The sequence below is a fragment of the Crocodylus porosus genome, unplaced genomic scaffold (assembly GCF_001723895.1).
Source record: "Crocodylus porosus isolate Cpor-Errol unplaced genomic scaffold, CroPor_comp1, whole genome shotgun sequence".
Taxonomy (NCBI): domain Eukaryota; kingdom Metazoa; phylum Chordata; order Crocodylia; family Crocodylidae; genus Crocodylus; species Crocodylus porosus.
Window position 1 is genome coordinate 56,180,342 of NW_017728907.1, and position 18,373 is coordinate 56,198,714.

Sequence of the window (18,373 nt, forward strand, 5' to 3'; positions counted from 1 at the left end):
GACAGTCAATTAGAGGGCAAAAGACTATCAGGGCACAAGAACAGAGCAACCCTCTTCATAGTTTCATGGTCGGGTTGGAAGGGACCTGAGCAGATCATCAAGTCTGACCCCCTGCCATGGCAGGAAAGAGTACTGGGGTCAAACGACCCCAGCAAGGTGATTGTCTAGCGTTTGTTCATCTTAGACTCACTGATAAATAACTATGAAGAAGGGTGATCTTTGCATAACCAGAACCATGGATGCTTTTCTGCGGGCTTGATTCAGAACATTTGGGACAATGTTCTAATAAAAACAAATTTTTCTTGAAAATTTCTAGCACATCAGCTTTTAATGGGAGATGGAGCAGGGAAGCATGGAGACAACTGGAAATGAAAAAGAAGGAATTAAAAAATGAACAGGGCATCTTTAGTGGAGATAGCAATTAAACAATGGAACAGATTGTCAAGGCACGTGGTAAAATCAGTATCTTTAAATCAAGACTGGATATCTTCTGAACACATTTACTTTAGTGAATCAATTGTTAGGCTAAAGGTTAAAAAAATGCTGAGTGTAATCTGGCCAGGAGGTCAGAGTATGTGATTAAAGATTATGTGACTAAAAATGGTCTCTTTTGGCTTTAAAATAGATTTACCAGCAATTTATTGATGTTATTTGTTTTGATTCAGTTTTTCGGGGTCACTTTAGGATATCTAGCTCTTGAGTCCCAAAAGAAGTGCTCTCTTTCCAACTTAGAAATGGCCTGAGATCCCATGGTGGCCAGAAGAAATGCTACATGGATGCTACAAGGACGCTACAAGGATGAAAGAAGACCTCAAGAAAACAGATGTCGGCATCAAGGGCTAGGAGGAGCTGGCTGCTGACGGACTGCACCACAACGTCCACCCAGTGGCAGCCTGGTTTGAGCTAAAGAGAAGAGAGAATGGAGGAAGACAATCCTAGCCAACAGCCTACGCTCCCCTGAGGAGAGATCTGCAAATTCTGTGGATGGGTCTGTGGTTCAAGGATTGGACTCTTAAGTCACATCAAGACCCGTCCATGAGTCGTGGTAAAGATCATCCTTGAACTGAGGGATTGCCAAGGATGATGACTATGTCCCTTTAGGAAAGGGTTCCCCTTCCTTAGATTGGACAGCTCTGATCGAACGTACAAAAATTTGTTTGACCAATGCCCAGGTCACACCTGCTCCATGGTAAGGTAAGCTTCAATCATTTCCACTGAAAGAAAGTTGCCTCGTTTTTCATTCAAAAAATATCTAAAACCATTTAGGTAAACCAGGGCAAACCACTGCATCAAGACAAAAAATGATTAGAAAATGAGCGTTTGTTCCATAATAGTTGTCCCTGGGGTGCCTCATGTTTTCCTCCTCCTTTTATAGGCTGAGTTTTCTGTTTGGTCTAAATTTCCAACCAGTCATGGTGGTCTCCCATCATAGTGAGGGGAAGCAAGTGACTCATGGGAGTCCCTGGCAATAGTTCACAGTGGGAAGAGTGTAGACACACCAACCGAGGAGGCCTGTGGACATGCAGAAACAGCATTATACCTCCCATCCAGCCTCCTGCTGGGGCAACCACATTAAATAGCTTTGACTTTGGCTTAAGTCTTTTGGCTTGGGTGCATTTGCTCTCCACAGAAAATGACAATTTCTCTTTGAAAAAAGACACCTTCTGTGAAAAATGTCACTTCACTGAAACCCAGTGTTTTTGTCAAAAAAACATTCTCAATGGAATATCTTGGCACGCTTATTTTAGCTTAAGCAAAGATTTGGTTTATCTTGCTTTAAGTTAAAGCTGTTTTTAATTGACTGAGTATGGTTTAGACAGGGATGATCCTGCCTTGCACATGGGGTTAGACTAGCTGACCTCCTGTGGTCCCTTCCAGACCTAGTTTTCTATAATTCTATAAGCTAAATAGAAATAAGCATGGCTAAAATGGAGGTTATGAGTCCCCACATGGCCTTGTGTACTGGTCTCATTAGATTAGTTTAAAATTACACATTAATTTAAGCTGCTGCAACTTTCTTGCATAGACAAGATCTGAGGCTTTCCAGGGATGCTATTTCTGCACTTTGTCACTGGCACAAACATTTCTTTGAATTATAAATGGTAAAATAGTCATTCTCCAGACTAAGCAAAAATAGTATTTGTTAATTATGATGCAGGACTTCTGGGGAACTATATCCTTCTGTAGTCATGGGGGCTTTCCAAACTTATACCAGCTGAGGACCAACTCAGTCCTTCCCTTGGATGCGAACTCTTCTATTTCAGAATCATCTATTAAAACAGCACAGTTGTTCCTATTCCATTTTGGTGTCTCTTTAGGGAAAAAGTCAGCATAGCGTAATGCAAGTTTAATTTATACCTCAACATGACCTCACCCAACACACTCTCACAGCTACAGAATTGGAAATACATGTATCAAATCTTGGGCAGAAAAACCAAGCTATTTATATTAGTTTCTGCAGTAACTAAGTCAACTTTTGTTAGTTTGAGGTGGAGAGAGTACTCATATCATTTAATTTTTGGCATTTTCTAGACCTCTGCCTAATTTTACTTACTTCAAAGATTCCCATCAGAAGCAGTTGGGATTCACTTCTGCACAAGGAGCTCACAGTGACAGACTTGCAAGAAGAATATATGTATTTTTTTTACAAATTTCTATTGACATGTGGAAACACTAAAAGGTGTTTCTTTAAAATAAGAGCCTATTGGTCCCTCTGGTTATGAGCTTTTAATATAAAACAAGACCAAAAACTGTAAATGTCACGCCATTAAAAGCTGCACTTGTGGATGTTTTGCTACTAGCAATGAATTCTCTAAAAGCTGTCCCAAAGTACGTCCTTAGACCAACACGGCTACAACCAACGTCCCAAAGTATGACATTGAAAGGTCTCTGCTTAGACAAACCACATGTATTTTTTGTGTTAAAAAATAAAATAGGAATTGAGGCAACATCAGTAGCTTATTAAAAATGTACCCAAGTAGTTACTAACTTGCTTACACAGATACTTTCTACAAGGGAGAATAAACTACATAGAGACGTTTCTAAGGAACAGCAATAATGTGAGTGGATAATGAAATCTACTTCAAATGTGGTTTTGCTGAGCGTGTAGGGCAGGGGCGGGCATTATTTTGGTCGGAGGGCAGCTTACCGACTTTCACCAAGCCACTGAGGACCACACGCCAGGGAGCCCAGGGCAGATTAATATTAATTTTCTAAATTTTTAGGGGCCCCGCGGGCCAGATAGACTGGCCTGGGGGGTTGCATCCGGCCCCCGGGCTGCATTTTACCCACCCCTGGTGTAGGGTGTACAAAAAAATTAAGGACTATTTCCTTTCTCATTACAAACAGGATAAAAACAAGGGGTTGGGCATTTACCCACTGCTGACAGTTTGACCACTGCCATACAAATACATAAAGAGCTATGCACAATGCATCTGCTCCAAAAGGAACAAAAGTCACTAGAACTATGTTTTCTGTGGCGATGCTTAGCTGAGCACCATCTTACTACTCTGCTTTCCCCAATTGCTCGTTCAGAGAAGTCGGCAACTTTAACAGACAAATTCAACATCAGCATTTTGGGGGGGCCTAGCTCAACTCTGAATGAACCCGCCCCACCTCCCCGATCTGAACTTTAGCAATGTTTTGATATTGCCACTGGTTTTATCTTGAGGAAGAGCTGAACAAAAATCCTGGATCTTAAAAGAGGCAGGCATTGGAGAATTAAAATGCAGAGTAAAAAATGAGGGGTTTTTAAATTGCTTGTGCTTGTGGAATAAACAAGCTCAAGCTCTCCATCTGGTATGGAAAACTGCGCACTGTAAAATGATTCATCAGTGCTCAAAGAGCATTAATGTGTGAAGACTGCAAATGCCACTTCCTAGGGAAAGCAATGTACAGCTCAGACAAACTCTCAACTCTGTTTAATGCAGGCAGCATTCTTGCCCTAGAACAAAAGAGCAACTCCCACAAAATTCAGGTGCATTCAGTAAGCCATATGGGCGAATGCTGACATGCAAAGATACATGTAGGCGATGTATGCAAAGATTTGGTGGGTGATCCTTATTGCTCCGAAACTTTGACATGGGAAAGTAAAAAGCTCAAAGCTGAGAATAATTCTTTGTGGCCCATAGACTGAGATTATCACGTATCGAAACAGAGTTCATAATTTACAGTAATTATGCCATGCTCACAACTAGTCTGGAGCTAGTTATAGGTGAAGTTATGTGCAGCTTCCTTGACAGGACTAGACAAGATTTCCTGCACCTGCATTTCCAAAGAGAGGGCAGCCCTGTGGACAGGACCTACCTGGCAGGGATGAAAACAGGCTGTGTTAGACTACCTCATAAACATCTCTGAGACAGTTGTATGTTAAAGATCAGCTCCTCCACAGAGTTTCTTATTTTGCCTGCTCTTTATAGGTCTTTGGTTTAACTTCATGAGAGGCTGCTACCTTGGGGTGCCTACACACATACTCCAACACTGCATTGCAGCAGACTAGATTCATCTAATTCATCTCATCAGAAAGCACTAGCAGTGCTGTAGCATGGAGTGTATAAGGCCCTGCAGGTTTAAAAGTGGTTACTGGGGCACTTTAACTAAAGCTTGTTGAATGAGCGTTAGTTAAACCACCCTGCAGCCATTTTTAAATGTGCGGGGGCTTAATGCACATGACACTGCTGTGTTCTTTGGGAAAACTCTCATTAAAACACCCCTCCCCCTGCCAGCATATGCAGAGGCACCCCTGGTTTCCTGTCTGTTGATGTGGTTTTGCTTTTCCATTTCACTGACTTCTCTTTCACTTCCCTCTTGCTGCTTGTTCCATAAGCAAGACATAGCTGCCTTTTCCTACATGAATCCCTTATTGCTTGCGGGATCTGATGCCCTGGTGAAATGTAGACCTCTCAGCGAAGCCTATTCCACTTCACTGCCCACGCTTCCAAAATATCCTACCTGTACTCACATCATCCAGGCTGCCTTCTTTTCAGCACACCTGACTGTGTTGCTACAGTAGGTCTAGCTATGTCTGACCTTTCCGTGGCACACATCCATTACCCCAATTTTTGCAGCCTGCCATCTGCTCTTTAGCTGATCTTCCCAGAGATTGCCCTCATCTCTTTTCTATCTATCGCCACCTTTCACTTATCCATCTCTTCGTGATGCAAGGGATTCATTTCTCCAAGAGGCCGAGGAAAAATATGAAATGAGAATTTTATTAGGGCCATTCCCTAGGGTCAACCATGGTGACTCAGAGTAGTCAGGCCAGAGTGATGGCAATAAGTTGGAAAGAGCCTTCAAGAAATAAGATTCAGGTGGCCAGAAGCAACTCAGTAGGTGGAGTTCACAGAAGTTTAGGGCTGGGAGGGACCTCGTGAGACCGTCAGGTCCAGGTTCTTCCTTTCAAGGAAATACTGACGAAATTATACATCGCACAATACTTGCAACTCCTGCCTACAAATATTTGAATGTAAAAATCCCCTTGAACGTACAATGTGATGTGCACAGTTACCAGCTGTTCTAAGTTTCAATTTGAGCAATAATTTATTAATAAACTTGAGTTCCGCCTGATATTTATTTAAGTTTGATGTGGTATTTTCTTCTCGCCATGCACCCCTATGCAGGGTGTTACACCACATTAATTGGCCGCCATATTTTGCTCCAAAGGTAGCTACAAACAAATGCATTGCTATTAATGTCAGGCTTGCCCTTAACTGCTCTCCAAATCAGCCATGTGGTAAACCTTGACTTTGAATAGCAGCCTGCGAACGTGTGGTTTTCTCTCACGCCTTACACTCAGTAAAAAGTCTTTGAAACCCTTTTATTGAACTATTCATCAATTATTTGCAGGTGAAGGATAAGCAGAATAAGTAGAATGGGAACATTAGTTCCTACGAATACCGCTATACACAGGAGCAAGTGAAGCTGTCGTGTCTGTCCCAGTGCAAAGGGAAGCAGATTTGTGCACGTGCAAAGTGAAGTAAAAGAGAGCTCTTCACAGTAAGTCTAGTGGACTTACAACTGAGAAAGCCAAGCTCAGGCCCTATTTCTGACCTTCTGTGGGACCTAGGGTGAGTCACTTGAACTTCGCTTTCCCTGGTTTAGACTAAATTCTTCAGGATAGGGATTGCCTCTTAATATGGTTTTGTACAGAACCTAGGACCTAGGTCTCCAGGTACTACTTTAATATCAGTAAAATGCACGTAAGTCCCTGAAGCATCATTACTTTCCTCGCAAGAACAATGGGCAAAAAAAGAGGGGTGGTCAGAGACAGGTGTGTCAGAGGAGAGTTCATCCTTGCGTCGCTAATATAGGGCTCTCTCTTAGGTCTGATTTCTGTTGCAAGGGGGAAGGAGCTTGGTGAGAGCCTTAATGCATGGCCATTTGAACTGGACTCAGGTTCCCCATGTACGTCGTGCTCCTTGTTCTTTTTTACCTGGAATGGATATACACACCACGTGTTCACCAAGGGGCTTGAATTACGGGGGAGCTCAGCCCCACCATAAGAGACAAGAGACCTCCCCCTGTAAAATTTGAAAATCATAACCGGGGGCGGGGGGTCCTCCAATTGTATTAGGGCACTGTGATGGGCAGCTCCAGGCCCCGCCAAGAGTCAAAGTGTAATTCAACCCTGGAAGACCCAACCGTCTCACCCCAGTGAAGATAGAAGACAATCTAAAACAGGGTATTTAGTTGTGTTATGGGCTTTTATTTAAAAAGCACATTTATACAGCAATAATTTCGCAGATACAAACTTTTAATTTTGTATTCTACAAAAGTCTTTGAATATTCTTCTCTTTACAAAATGAAACATTACAAAAATACAGACAATTTAATATGATTTTTTTATACAAATGTCTCTAATTGTAGTTATTTTCATTAAAATATTACTACCACAGAACTACAATATTTTAGTCGACTATAAAAAAATTAATTCAATGCTTTTTTAAGCAGCAAAATGTAAATAACACAGGTCAGGACACAGTTTATAATCATAGTGGATATATCTAAAAATTGTTTCAGAAATAATATTTTACATAGTTAATTTTTAATGTTTTATACATTATTTATATAATATTTATATATAAAAATCATAGCTTGCTATAGTTGAAATGACAGGACGGATTCTGTAAGAGAGGATGTGCAAATGGCCATTCTGCGTAGGATGCATGATCCCTTTTCAGAGTAAGTCTTGAGAAGTTTTTAACCTTGATCTTAAACATTTAGCTTTAATTTCCATCAGAAAGCCAAAGAACTAGGGTTGCAGGGTAAAACCCCACTCTCATGTACACCTTCTTGATTTACCACTGGTGTAGCGGAAGACAGAATTTGGCCTATTGAATGGCTTATACCATGGCACTACCCACAGGCATTGAGGGGAATGCACAAACTGACTGAAATCCAGGCTGGGACGTTCCGCCCAGCAGCCCGTCCCAAAACTGCAGAACCAATGTTCCCTGGGACTCAATCCCAAGTACATAGTGCTAACATATCTTCAAAAAGTCCAACCACTAACATTTTACATGACATGCACTCCCAAGGGCGGCAGCAATAATAGCAAAGAAAATTCTGCTGCAACTTGTAGGGGGGAAGGGAAACGAAGGAAGTTTTTTTGTGTGTTTTATTAGACCGTTTGTTGCTTTTGTGTGTGCTTGATGCCTCATGCAGTTCTGTCATGGGGGATATGATGGAAATGAAGAGATTTGGGGTCTAACTGATTCATTCGCGTTCAATCTGTTGTGGAAATCTCTTCTAGTGTTAACTTTTTCTAACTTGCATAGTGTGAGCAGACCCCCTTCAGACGCCTTTGCGAGGGCAAACTTCTAAACTAAGTCACAGTATGGAACGGAGTTGAGCAAACCAATATTAATCCGAACAAAAATAGCAACTTGTATAGACCAATCCCAAATCTTGAATCAGTGCTGTTTCTTGTACATAGTGCTATATCATTTTAGTTGTGAGTTTCTTTTTTTCTTACAGGCATTGGAAATATTCATAGTAAAAATGCTGGCCGGCTTCACATAATCATTTAGTGTTCATTACGCTATGAACAATTTGGTGTTCACTATAACATGAACACTCAACCAATTGCACATCCAGAACTCCGGCACCACTATTTCTTTCCTTTTTCACTGTTTTTTGTTTTTTGTTTTTTATTTGAACACCACCTATTTCATGCAAATGTTGCAAGTGAAAAGGCCACAGAGTTAGACCTTACTGGCTGGGCAAGAAAGTCTCTCCCTACATTCTACTGTCTGATGAGATTTGAGAGCAGCAGGTAGTTGCTGTCAGCAGTCATTTTTGCAACAAAAAAAAAATTTAAAAATAAAATTAAAATATAAAAAAAGACCAGGTTTTTCAATGGTCTACACCATATTGTGGTGATTGTTCCGTTCAATGATGTCCACAGATGAAAGAATGTCTTTCCGTGTTGGAGGAGGCGGCGGCAGAGAAGTCTTCATCTTGGGCTTGAAGAGGTCTGAGACGTAAAACACCTGCAAGTACAAGTTGAGAGATCAATGCCACTGCGTCTGATGCTATGTATTCAAATACTATTTGGAGGCTGTTGATGACGGTGCTGTGTTTGTACTCAAAACAAATTCTCAGCGTTACCCAATCACTGAATATAGCCCAAAACCACAGGAGACCCAGGATGGTAATCACAGCTTTGCCACCACTTCACTGTGAGGCTAGAGAGAAGGACTGTGAGTCCCACGGTTCCCACAGGGGCAGTGGGAATTGAGGGGACTTAGTGCTTTGTGGGCTTAGGCCCTTGACAGATGTAAGCCTGGGTATCTACAATGCTTCTTTACCAACAGGATGTTGTGACGGTAAATGATGATTATACGTACACCCTACGAATAACGTGACAACACAGAACTACGCTACAGGCCTGGAAGCCCAGAAAGGAAATGATAAAAAAAAAATGAAAGTAAAACCTAAATCCATTAAAAAGCACAACCCACGTACACAAAGCTACGTCTTCACACAAGTCATCCCATTGATTTAAAATGCGTCAGAGCAGCTCAACCAGACAGACTTCTGATGCAGTCCTAAAATTAAAACTGCTATAAGAAGTTAATTGTCCATAATGAGTCAGGGGTGCTTGGCAAGCTCCACTTTTCCCTTTTTGCCCTGACACATCGGTTACAAGACAGAGGTTTAGCCAGGGTGACTGTCTGACTAGCTGTCAGAGCTGCCTGGATGGAAGGAGGCGATATTTCTGACTACATTTTCCTGAACACCCAATGACGTAACCACTCTTCCGGATGTGAAAAGGCCAGCGCTTGACAATTTAGAGGGGCAGTATCACAATAAGAAACAAAGCGCTGGGAGGAAGCCTTCACATCCTCCCTTGGCAGCCATGGCCAACCCTTATCAGCCCAGCATGACTGTTGCACTTTCTCTGTTGCCAAACTTAACCCCGAAGCCAGAAGGGAAAAGACTCAGACAGCATAACTCCCTGCAGACAGTCGGAAGGACAGAGGACTCATCCCTGTTATCAAAAAAGAGACGGTTGGGAGAAACACAAATATACTACATGTACTGTATGCTGTGTATAGCAGAATAAACGCTAACTTGCTTCACAGACCTACAAGCGTCAGGATTTTTCATTGGGGCCGAAACTTATTTTGACATGACAACTGATGGCTGATCCTAGGTGACACATCAAGCTTTACTTTAGCCAAAGCGATGGGGAGAAAAACGCCTGGTATTTTCGAGCTGTAGAAATTCTCACGTGTTTCAGAGTACAGCTCAACACCAAGCGTCTGGCATTATGGTTCTCTTAATGGAAGGTTTCCCTTTAATTGCCCATGATGTGGGTTTTGATGAATTCAGTGTGCCTCGCACTGAAGGAAAGCTGCCTGATTGCGAGGCCCGCTGATCTGATCTTGTGCAATGATTGCTGTGCTGCTAAATCTGAGTCAAGCCTTAATGAGTGACACTTTTACAAATTATAAATGTATTTTATATCTCCCTCTCCTGCCACAGTTGGAAGTACCATTTAAGTTATATGTTAACTGGGAATGGAATAGATACTTATGCGACTAAATAAGACAGTAAAGACTTCACCGGTTGAAGGGCTGATGAGTGTCAAAAGGCAGAAAGACATTTCCCTCCCTACTCTGCTCCACAGGGCAAAGCTCTCCAGACTCCTGGTTCAGCAGTATCCTTCTTCCTCCAAATCATCTTTTGTACACTCCTGCTGGAGACAGGAAACCAACTACATGGACCATGGGGCTGCTATGAAATGTCTATTTATTTCCACAGCTAAAATTTGAGGGCTCGAATCCTTCATTTTGGGGTTTTATTACTTAGCCATAAATAGTCTGGTTTAAAAATGTACAAAGGACATGTCATGTAAAAATTGGCTCCTCTTCTTGGGTGCAAGTACTGGCATTCAAAGGCTCAGACATCATTTAGAAACATAGGTCATGTCCACATGAGCATGGACATTTGTTTCCCCGGGGACAAGAAGCAGCAGCACGCTGTGTCACTGCTACTTCTCCTGGGGACACCTGTGCCACATGCCCTCTCCGGCATCCGGAGAATAGCTCCCACCAGCCAGGCTCCAGTTTGGGCAGTGTGCGTTGGTGCCGCATATGCCACTCCTTTTTTTTTGTGTGCAGGTCTTATTGTCTCCAGGATCCCCCAAGGTCAAGCCCCCCAACGCTGCAACCTTGCAACACAGAGAAGAGCTGAATGTGCGGCATGTAGTGCCACAGGCATGTCTGCATGCAGCCTAGGTTGCATCTAGATGAGCACATACGTGTGATTTGTGGTGCCTCGGAGCTGTTTGTGGTGCCACAAACTGCACGTGGCACGTGTGCACCTGTTCACTGTGCTGGTTTGCAGAACCGTGGGGCGTTTTTTGTCTTGGTGCTGCTGCTGCCCTGGGTGGCCTCCAGGACCTCAGGTAAGGCTGCTGAAGCCAGCACAGGTGCTGGCCCCAGCCTCCCCTACCCCACCCGGGTCATTTTGCTACACACCAGAGCATGTGTGCAGGGGCATGCCCTGGAAGAAAAAGCAGCAGCACAAATATGAGCCAGTGCTATTTGTTTTGTGGGAAAAATGTGCCCCTGCACATGTGCACGTCTTGGGACACGTTCCTAAGTGGTAGTTTGCTCCTACAGTTAAAGGAGAGAGTAAAAGGCTCACAAAAACAGTGGCTTGCATGAGGCCCATTTAGAAAAAGTGAACCCTATACATTTCTCAGTTTAACAGCATATTTAATTGCTCTAAAAATGTTTTTTATTTTCTTTGTCGGGGATATTAATCAGGTGTTAAAAAAACCCCAAACCTCACATTCAGCTGGCTTCGAGTAATTCTCTCACTTGTCCACTTCCCAGGGCTGGATTCAATCAGAGAGATGTCCAATTTCTGCACCAAGATACCCATGACAAATCAATTTGGGGGAGGAGGGAGGTGCCAGTTGCTCGGCACAAGAAGCATATGGGGATTATGTTGAATCTGGCCCTTATTTTCAAACTCCACTACATTATAGATGGAGTGCCATCCTGGTTTCTTTACCCTTCACTGTGGAGTTCACTGCTTTTGAGGGTTTAAATCTAAGTCTTGGTGGTAGTTTTAATTCCCCTTTAAACTGTATTCCTTTTTAGCATGGCTTGAGGTTATATAAACACATCTAGGAATCATGAAACATGATCTTTTAGGGTTAAAACAGTGTGTTAAATCCTCCTAATGCTTCAACTGTTTAACACAAGAAAAGGCTAATAAATGTGCAAAGTTTTTTACTTGGATTTCTTCCATTTCCTGTAGAAGGTGCTCTCCACCCATAAAGAAAACTTGACAGCAGAAGACTGGGAATGTACTGTACAAACTAAGCTAGTATCTTGTATTTCCACGTAATAATCCCATTTCTTTTCATTACATTAAAGAACTCCTTAATGACATACAACAAGTTACACCAACTAATCTGAGTGGCGAGGGACACCAAAAAGACTCTCTCTTCAACGTTTCCACCCCCTCTTCTCCATGAGAAACGACATGAGACACGTCCACGGCCTGTACAAGCTCCTTTGGTTTCAGAAATTCTCATTGTATTTCACGGCAGAACCAAATCCGAATGTTTCGTCAGCTGGAAGCGCTTGGCACAAAAGTCTTTCATTTGTTATTTCAGGCACTAAAGGACAAATGTGTCTGCTACAAAACAACTTGGATTTAGCTTTGGTAACCCTTGGAGATGAAACACACATCTGGCTTCTACTGAAAATTACAGCACGATGACTACCCAATTTCATACTGTTTTAATATCATCGAGGCTGAGACTCTGAGCCCTTGAGTCACAGGGGATGGCCGTTCCTCGTGCTGAGTGGTGCAAACCTGGTCACACGATGATAAAACTGTGACTGGCTAAGCAAAAAGGCCTTAGACCCTGCAATTTAAAGGTCAGACCTATATTACCACATTCACCAGCTAACAATGTGACATTTAGCCCCAGCTGAGTGACATGGAAATTACTCCATATACTCCGTATTCAAAAACATTTCCATGACAAGGACTTTATTGTGTTATATGCGGGGCTGATTAGCTCAGAAAGGGAAGTGGCATGGGGAAGATATGGAGCGATGTAGCTGGCCTATCCAGCTACAATGAGTTTCCAAGTAGCAGGATTGCTATCCATCTGCTTTACAAAGGAAGAGTGGGATCCTGAGGTGGGGAAGCTATCAGAAGTGGTTGAGAGTCAGGATCTGTGATGCTCCTCACTGCTTCACGTAAGGGCGGCACCACCACCGAATGCTTCAGCAGCCTTTGAGGGTGTCCTGAGCGGCTCCGCGCCTGTCGCAGACCCGATGGAAGAAGATTCCTCTGTGCCATCGTTGTGCAGAGCTGCTAGCAGCCTCCTGCCGTCTGAGCTTGCCGGCACGTGCTACCCGCCCACCTGTGCCACACCAGTCCTGCCTTGACAAGGACAAGAATGACGTAAGGAGCAAGACCCACCTCTATTCTAGGAGACCTGGGAGAGGCTGCTCCAGTGAAAGGTCCTTGGAGCGGACAGAGTGAATATATTTTTAACAGTTGTGGCTGGGCAGGAGAGGGAGGAAGAGAAAGAGAAGTGGTGGCTCAGGGCAGCGGGAGCTGTGGAGTCACTTGATGAGAGCTGACGGAGAAGCAGCAGTGTTGCAGAGTAACAGGAGGGCTGTGACCTTAGCACGTGCCCCAAGACAGAGCGGAGCATCTGAACTTCCAGGATTTCTGACTGTCCCCCAGGGTCTCTCAGCAAACAGCACAGAAGTGGAGGGACCCTAACATGGGAACAAAAGCCTCCAGCATACAGAAGTCGCTCATAGTGGGCCTAAGAGCCTGATTCTGGACCTGTTGGCCACGAGAGGACTTCACCTGCCGATTTAACTTTGGCAGGATTGGGAAAATTGCTCAGGTCTACACCACCCATTTAACTTTGGCAGAATGGGGAAAACTGCTCAGGTCTACACCACTCATTTCACTTTGGGAGGACTGGGAAAATTGCTCAGGTCTACACCACCTTCTCCTCTGTTGTAGCAGCAGGAAGCCCTGGCGTGGCCTCCTCTGCCTGACAGTGTCAGCAACCCACAGTTGCTCGATGCCCATGCCCTTTACTGGGGAGGCAGCCTCCAAAGGGGAAAAATATACACCTGCAGTGGGCTGTTAACAACCCCGCCTCTCCTTTCTTTAATGAACATTTCAGCTTGTCTTTTGCCATCAGACACAAGCAGAGCAAGGTTTGGGTACGAATCCTGGGAGGAATTGCCATCTTTCACCTGCTTGTACTTCTGCTTGTATCATTTCCAAGCTATAACAAGTGAATCCCTGTGAGAACACAGCTACAAATGACCAGTGCCCTCTCTGCATCCTGACCGGGAACCAAGGCACACAAAAGAGCAGGGAGTCGAGCGGGTGTGCCCTTTGCTAAAAGGGAAAGACCAGGCCTGTTTGATCAGGCAGCTGCTTCCTATGCGGGCTCGCCGCGTCACAGGAAAGTCAACCTATAGCAGCAGCGTTTTCACCCTCTTGCTGCCCCCATACAATTTGCCATCTGTTAAAGGCCATGGAGAAGTTCACCAGATTTGCAACTTGTCACTCGACAGGAAATGTACAAATGTCCGTCTCTAGCATCTGGAGCCCTATTGTCTTTCAGGAGCTGCCGCTTCGATCCACTGAGATCGAAAGCAAATTTCTTCCTTTCCGCATATTGTGCAGATTCCTCTTCCCTCCTGAACCCTGAAGCAAGTTTTTAAAGTGACAACCAGAAGAATATGCAGGTTACTAAAATGCATGCATGAAAAAGAAAAAGAAAGGCTGTCTGCATACCCAATTAGTGTCCCGACAAAACCACATGACAAGACGAGGGGCACCTGAACTGAGAAAAACTACTTCATTGTTCCAAAGGTTTACCAGGGCCTTTCAGCTCCCACAGCTCTCAACAGTGATGCGTTGTTTCTTTAATTGGCTGCTAGGATAGTAAATGGTTCTCGAGCCTTTGAGAACTACCCTGTGACACTTGTACAAAAGATACATGAACCACAAGGGTTTTGCTACTACCATGCAGTAAAGAGCCATTTAAGACAGAAAGACACACATGGATACAATGGGCTCTTTAGACGGTTTCCATCAATTAGCCCTCTTGCACGGCTATTTTGGATTTGCGAACACTAAGCTGTGATGTGGCACTGGCACTTGGCAATGTCAAAATCCAACTCCCACTGCCCGAGAGCTTAATAATATTTTATTAAAACATCTCAATCACAGCATATTTTTGGCTCAACATTAGCATTTTATCAAAAAGAGAAAACCGCTCAACTAACGTATTTTCTAGTCCTACAAACAAACCTCAAGTGAACTTTATTCCTTGCCTCTAGGTTTACTTAACTGTTCAGATTAATCCAAAAAAAAAAAAAAAAAAAAATGAAACCTTTTAAAAACTTGATTTTAGGAGTTTCTAGAGGCACATAAATTACCTTAGCCCCCAACCCCTTTGTTCCTATACAAGATAGCGGTGCTGAAAACAATCACATCATTAGACAGAGCCAGCCCCTCCTGTTCTGCCTGCATTAAACATTTACATGTGTCACTTTGAGTTAAAGGACTGTGCAATCAGGCCCTCTTTTAAAGTAAATTGCATGAGAACAAGCCAGGCAGCAGCAGACCAGCAATCGTGGCTTTTGTTAACCATTTTCTCACAAACCTTTTTTTACCGCATTAACATCCCAACTCCAATCAAAACAACCAACCCAAGCTCCACGTTCCCAGACACAGACCTTTAACTCTGAAGAGAATATACATCTTCCCAGCCTCCCAACCCGCTCAGTTGGATCTTAGATCCATATCGGACCAAAGACACGGCCCTGAAGATCACCAGGTCAGCTGACTAGCAATGCAGATCAGAGCAGCAATGGCATCAACAAAAGGAAACGGTTTCCTTCTCTATGAAAAGTGTTTTGACTTTGAAGGAAAGCTCGTACTACTGTTTGCATGTTCGACTCCCGGAGAAATGTGTCCAGACTGACTCCCTGCACTGGCTGTGTGTCCAGACGGACAGGCATTCAGTCAGGGACCATTTCCAAGCCATGAACTGGTTGAACTTCAGGACAATGAGGAAGAGTAGGAAGCAGCTGTTTCATTTAAGCATGCTATTGCTTTTGTATAACTAGGGCTTGAGACTTTTGGCCCTGCGGACCCTTCAATCCTTCCTACTTGCCCCCTTCTGGCAAGCAGAATGTGCAGCGCTGAGGACACAGGGCTGTACCAGCCAGCCTCAGCGTGCTAATGCAGTGCTCTGGTCTTTCATCTTGTCCAGCTGTGATGCAGGAGGGATTTGGTGGCTTTGCAGCAGGCCTCTCTGGTGGAAGTTTGAGTAATACTGCTCTGCCAGTCCTGTTCAGCAGCCTTTTACCTTGTACCTTATCACACTCTCCACCTGCTCTGGGCAGCATCCAGGATGTCATCTGAGATCGATTTACTGCAAAGGACTTGAATCCGTGCTTAACATCTAAGCACTGCAGCCCATTTAAAGGAGCCAGCCACCATGTCAATGTGAACTCTCGCTTAACAACTCCTAATGCAGGAAATGCAGTCACCAGCACAGACCCAGCAACATTATCACTGCTACCCTCCAACCCCGCCCCCACCCTTACTGCACACGGTCACCCCATTGCAAACACCACGGTACAAGATGACACTTACTATGCAGTAAGCCACCAGGGCTCCTTGTGCAAACCCTGCCAGCACATCCGTAGGGTGATGCTTGTGGTCAGACACACGGGACAGTCCTGTGTAAAATGCCATCATGATGAGGGTGAACTGCAGAAGGGGACGTAGCAGGCGGGCTCCTCTCCACGTGAACCTGGCCTGCAGATATAACTGACCAGAGAGAGGAAAAACAGAAGTGAGTGTTAATGCTACAACTTCCTTGCAGCATGCCCTATACAGCAGAACGAATGCACAAAACTAGAGCTAGTCAAACATGGCATTGGGATGTTATTCTGCCCTCAGGTGCTTGGGGATGGTGCCCACTGGCCCGAGCAGCATAGGGTCATAGCGCATGAGTGAACAGGCATTTTGCATTAACAAAAAACAAATGTGGAGGAGAGGGGGGTTCAAAATGAGCCCCTGGCAGCAGAACTGAAGGGAAGCTACTCCAGTGAGTGCAGGTGGGGAACCAAGTAATACACGTGCACCCTTTGTACTGGATCCCTGAGTGGTAGCATGAAAGGCAGAGGGTGGTGCCAGGGCGCCCACTGGCCCTATCTCTCTCCTGGCCCTCCCAGCAAACTGGTGTTGCAGAGGACTGCTTTATAAACAGCCGCCTTCTCCAACCCCAAACCTATTTCACTCTTACACATCTAAGTACTTCTTAGGAGTCCAAATGTAGCTGTGGAGATGGCATTTCTGGTTCTTATGCAGATTTTAGATCATATTTCCACCTGCACAACTACATTTGCCTCTCTTGGCATGCTCAGAAGGCTCTTCTGCGACTGTGTATGCTCTCTGGCGATCCAATTCTGTCTGGACAGGTGCATTATTGTGTATAAGTCCCTGAAACTGTGCTCAGAAAAAAAAAAACTTGACTAGTGATTGTTAAACAGGTACTCCCACCTTTCAGCCCAACAGCCTGGTGATTAGGGTGCAGGAGATCCAAGTCCTAGTGCCCATTTCCTCCAGGGGAGGTGTGAACCTATATTTATCATTTCTTAACATAGTGGAATAGGAATTGGCCCTTCACACACAGTCTGCAACTTGGGCAGGGCAGCATTTCCTTATGTGTAGCTTGCCGGGTTTACTGTCAACATCAGGGACAACCTCTGAAGGCACCGATCTAACTCCTTGGGCATCCTTGTTAGATGACAACATATTCAGAGAACTGAACCCAAGAGAAAGTAGAAAACAAAGAGTATTTGCAGTGGCATTTCTTTGGCAAATGTCAAGGATGCTGATGGCAAAGTTTAAACACACAGTTCCCTAATATTTCCAGGAACAGCTGTAAGAATTCCTATAAATGCTGCCTCTCCTGTTTAACCATGGGGGAAATCACGATCCCTTAACTCTTACATAATTGGGACAGTTATGCTTATGGTCACCTCCCCGCTCCTGTGCAACAATGTGAACTCAGAGTCGGAGCCAACTCCCATTGAAATCAAGGCATGTCTCAGTCCTGACTGCAGTGCGAGTTTGAATAGGCCCATAACTCTGACTTGGAAGAAAACCACTGATCCATGTACAGGACAAGAAAAGCCTAACGGCTATAGACATATAGCTTTTTCTACATGGACAAGCAGGATGCTTGTTAATGGACCGACAAAGAAAAATGACTGGCAGTGAAGTGCATTGCCCTGGTAGTCACACAAACAGACCAACAGGCTAGCCCATGATTACTCGGGTGAGGAAAGCCAGTGTCCGCCCACCCTAATCATCCAGTAATTGAAATTCTGACTCTCATCTGTGTCACACACAAGAGCGGGAGTTGTGGGTCGGAGCAGGGGGGGAAGGGATCACTTCTATTTAACAAGGGAAGACCGAAAGGCTTGACCTGACATGAAGCTGAAGTGACGTCAAATGGATATTGTCCCCCCTACAGCTATCTTGAGCCTGTTTCCGTTTCAAACTGTGGGCACGACCTACTTCCCAGGTTCCTGTGGGAACAAGGGAAACCAAAAGGGAAGAGACAACAGGAAAACTGGGACCTTCTGCCCACAAATCAAAGCTGCCTGAGGCTGACCGAGCCTTAGGCAGAGCCACGGCGGAGCACAAGTAGGCGTGCCCCTCCACAAAGTGCTACCTTCCTGTGCACGGGGGAGGAAGCGGGGACAGGGATGGGCAGGGGTGGGGGGTGCAGATGAGGAAGGGCTGTAGGTCATGAAGTCATAGTCCCGTCTGGGAG

At 44.4% G+C, this 18,373-nt stretch overlaps 1 protein-coding gene across 1 annotated transcript in view; it reads right to left on the reverse strand.

Moving 5' to 3' along the window:
• Nucleotides 1–6,682: 6,682 nt before the first annotated feature.
• PLPP3 (phospholipid phosphatase 3) overlaps nt 6,683–18,373 on the reverse strand; it is an 82,769-nt gene continuing 71,078 nt past the window's right edge. Inside the window, exons 7-8 of the mRNA XM_019530637.1 lie at nt 16,180–16,356; nt 6,683–8,489 (exon numbers count right to left, since the gene is read on the reverse strand). Coding sequence (XP_019386182.1) covers nt 8,361–8,489; nt 16,180–16,356 — 306 coding nt within the window. The 3' untranslated portion in view covers nt 6,683–8,360. The remainder of the gene's footprint in view (nt 8,490–16,179; nt 16,357–18,373) is intronic.